General features: G+C 37.7%; 1 protein-coding gene across 1 annotated transcript in view; it reads left to right on the forward strand.

The window, feature by feature from the left end:
* Positions 1-3,758, forward strand: part of LOC107728025 (splicing factor 3B subunit 2) — a 19,224-nt gene that overhangs the window by 595 nt on the left and 14,871 nt on the right. Inside the window, exons 2-5 of the mRNA XM_016538078.1 lie at positions 701-763; positions 1,741-1,873; positions 3,084-3,187; positions 3,276-3,384. Of these exons, the coding sequence (XP_016393564.1) occupies positions 716-763; positions 1,741-1,873; positions 3,084-3,187; positions 3,276-3,384 (394 nt within the window). The 5' untranslated portion in view covers positions 701-715. The remainder of the gene's footprint in view (positions 1-700; positions 764-1,740; positions 1,874-3,083; positions 3,188-3,275; positions 3,385-3,758) is intronic.

Below are 3,758 nucleotides of genomic sequence, written 5' to 3' on the forward strand. Positions count from 1 at the left end.
TCTCTCTCTCTCTCTCTCTCTCTCTCTCTCTCTCTCTCTCTCTCTCTCTCCTTCGAATTAATTTCAATAAATATCTTTATTTCACTAAATAATTCTACCTCTAATGAGCTGTAGATAAAATAGTCTAACAAATTAAAATGACCGTTATTTTCCGGTCTTTATCCGTTCAGTCAGATTTTGTGCTGCAAAACATCCATGACAGCAATTTTAAAAGCACGGCCATTTAAAACCCGAGGGTCTACCATGTGCATAGTAAAGCGATCACTGCAGACAATCCTTTTAGGTGGGAATTAATGTAAACACATATCGGATACCAGTCATGTCTAAAGTGAATGTAAACAGACTTGTCAAAAGATCGGATCTGTGCATTAAGACTTGCAGTGTAAACGCAGCCTCAGTTGCATGACTTTATCGTCAAGTTCCGCTTCTGTTGCTCAGTAACTTCTCTCAAACAGTCCTTTTAATTTTTGCAATACATTCTGAGCATTACCGATCAAAGATATGCACAATTGCATCTCGTTCCTTATCAATCAGCGCAAACACTCACATGTTTAACTTCAAAATAAGAAGCTTTTTTTTTTTTGAACTAAAATGCAATGCTAAACAGGTTAAATGGTGGACCAGAATTAGGAGTTTATTGAAATGAAGGTTTTTCTTGTGTCACAGGCTGTTGTTTACAGCTGTATGTGTGTGTGTTCAGGGTGATTCGCGAGGGATGGATGAGCAGATGAAGGAGCAGGAACTTCTAGAGCAGCAGAAACGGGTGAGAAAATACTCATTCTTATTGCTGTTTTCAACCGTGCTGCTAAATTCAGAAGGATTTCTGCCATATCGCTCAAGCAGTTTCAGCTGTTTGATTGTGAATGATTTGTTATGCACTACTGTTCAAACTTTTAGGGTCAGTATGATTATTTATAAGAAATTAGTAGTTTTATTCAGCAAGGACACATTAAATTGATCAAAAGTGACAGTTACAATTAGAGGTCGACCGATAGTGGATTTTGCCGATACCGATAGCTAGGTTGGACCACACTGGCCGATACCGATTAATTAACCGATAGTTTTAAAATTGATACTGAACAAAAACAAAAATAGTGCTTTATTAACAAAACCAGTACTGAACCATACTAGTAGTAGTAGTAAAAAAATAATAATAATAGTAAATGTTGAAATTAACTGGACGCAACCCGGAAAACTATCGGCATGGATTTGTCGATAACCGATAGTTCCAGCAATCAACTATAGGTGCCGATTAATCGGCAAAACCGATACATCGGTCGATCTCTAGTTACAATATTATTACAATGTGTTTGAGCTTTCTATTCATCAAAGAATCCTGATAAAAATGTATCACACTTTTCACAAAACTATTGAATAGCACAACTGTTTTCAACATTGATAATAATAAATGTTTCAAATCAGCATATTAGAATGATTTCTGAAGGATCACGTGACACTGAAAAATTCAGTTTTACATCACAGGAATAAATTGCATTTTAAAATACGTTCACATGGGAAAATAGTTATTCTGAATTGTAATAGTTCGCAATATTGCTGTTTTTACTGTATTTTATTTCAAATAAATGTTGAGCATAAAAGACAAAAACAATAAAAATCTTACAGATCCCAAACTTTTAAATGGCTAAATGGTCTAAATGTTTTGATGTGTATTCTGTGACGTAGATTGTGCATGTGTTAACTTTGTAAAAAAACAAGTGAATGTTTGTCTCTGTCTCTCAGGCTGCTGCTGTGCTTCTGGAACATGAGAGGCAGCAGGAACTTGCTAAAATTCAGCAGGGGGCACCACCAGGCACCAGAGGACCTGAACTGGGACCACGACCCAACCTCCTGCCCCCCATCCCGCCTCTCAGAGGTCAGCCGCCCAACAGCCTTCATACTGGAGAAATATGTGAAAACACTCATTCACCGTGATGCTTTCGTTAGCAACAATTTATGCTCGGACCTCAAATCATGTCAACCTAACATCAGATCATGCTGACTGGATGTCTTTTGTTTTTATTTTACTAAGAAAGTATAGACACTACAGGCAAAACATAGTTTTTTTTCATGCACTGGTCACTTTTGATCAACTTTTCATTAAGTGTTGTTTCAGAATCGTAAAAAGAAAACATTCAAAGCACCTATAGATTTTAATTGTAATACAAAACCCCCTTCTATAAAAACCTTTAATATGTCAACAAAATGAAAATAATTTTGAACCTGGCTTTATCTGATGTTCAGATTTGTTTTCTGGAAATCGAATGCATGTTTAAGTAGATAATTCCTTAATTGCATGTTTAAACGTAACATTTCAGAAAACTTGTAACACAAAAAAAAAAAGTTTGCTTTTCTTAATGCGTTCAATGAACTGAGGGAGTATGGTTTATCTTTTAGTTTATTTTCTTTTTTTACCCGTTTTGCCCCCCATCCCGCCTCTCAGAGGTCAGCGCCCCTCAGCCTTCATACTGCAGAAATATGGCAAAACGCCCATTCGCCAGCATGCTTTCTTTAACAGCTCTGAATTTATGCATCGACATCGATTTTATGATATCATGCTGATTGGATGCCCTTTGTTTTTATTTTACTAAGAATATATAATAGGCAAGACACTACAGGCAAACACATTTTTTTCTTGCACTGGTTAATTTTGAGATTTAAGAAATATTTGGCTTTTCATAACATGTTGTTTCAGACTAGTGGAAAGAAAACGTTCAAAATGCACATTCAAGTGTTTATTTTAGTACACTGTGCCTGTAGATTTTAGTCATAGCACATGTTTTTAAAGGTTGTTTTCTCAAAATGAATGCTCAGAATTATTTTCTGGAAATGTATGCAAGTGCATATTTACTTACATAATGCCTCATTTGTGTATTTAAACATAACATTTCAGAAAACTTGTAACTAAAAAAAGGTTGCAATGTATTCCATTAACATGTTTAATTATTAGTATTATTTTTTTTACCTAATTCACCTTATCTGTCTTGCCTTTTGCCAACCAGACTAGATTGAGATGACTGCAGCCTTCAAATCTGTTACTGATAAGGGTGATTTTTACTTTAGACATGATTTCTGTCCTCCTGTAGTTGGGACTCAGGGTGGCCCCGCCCCTCCAGGTGTTTCTCTGTTTCCACAATCTGCCAATCAACGACAGAAAGTCCCGCCCCCTCCGGGAGAAGACGCCAGAGAGGTGCGAGACCCTGAAAGCCTCAATGCATGATCGGTTTGACACACAGACCCAATCTCTTCCCTAATCTTGACTTGTTTGATTTGTTCAGTCGTGGCCGGGTGAAGATGTCGGCATCGGGCCGAAGATTCCTCAGGCTCTGGAGAAGATCCTGCAGCTGAAGGAAATGAGGCAGGAGCAGCTCAGCATCGCCCCTACAGGTCACTATGAGCAGCAACACTATGACTGCCAATCCACAGGGTTTATTTCATGCTTAAATGCCACCTTAATATTGCTAATGATCATATTTATGAGATTTGAGCACATCGAGTCTAATTATCAGTGGGAGAAGCACTGAGTGTACTTTTGAGACTCCAGTTTGTAAGCTGAGGGTGTGAGAATGAATGAAATCATAGTGAAAATTTGTGCTGTATTTTTATTTATTTTTTTTCTTCAGTTTAGCTCAGGGCTGTCCAAACTCGGTCCTGGAGGGCTGGTGTCCTGCAGAGTTTAGCTCCAACTTGCCTCAACACACCTGACTGGAAGTTTCTATAGCCTTGTCCAAATACCCACACTTGCGGTCTTTGCACTTGAC

The sequence above is a fragment of the Sinocyclocheilus rhinocerous genome, unplaced genomic scaffold (genome assembly GCF_001515625.1).
Source record: "Sinocyclocheilus rhinocerous isolate Xijiao unplaced genomic scaffold, SAMN03320098_v1.1 scaffold1900, whole genome shotgun sequence".
Taxonomy (NCBI): Eukaryota; Metazoa; Chordata; class Actinopteri; order Cypriniformes; family Cyprinidae; genus Sinocyclocheilus; species Sinocyclocheilus rhinocerous.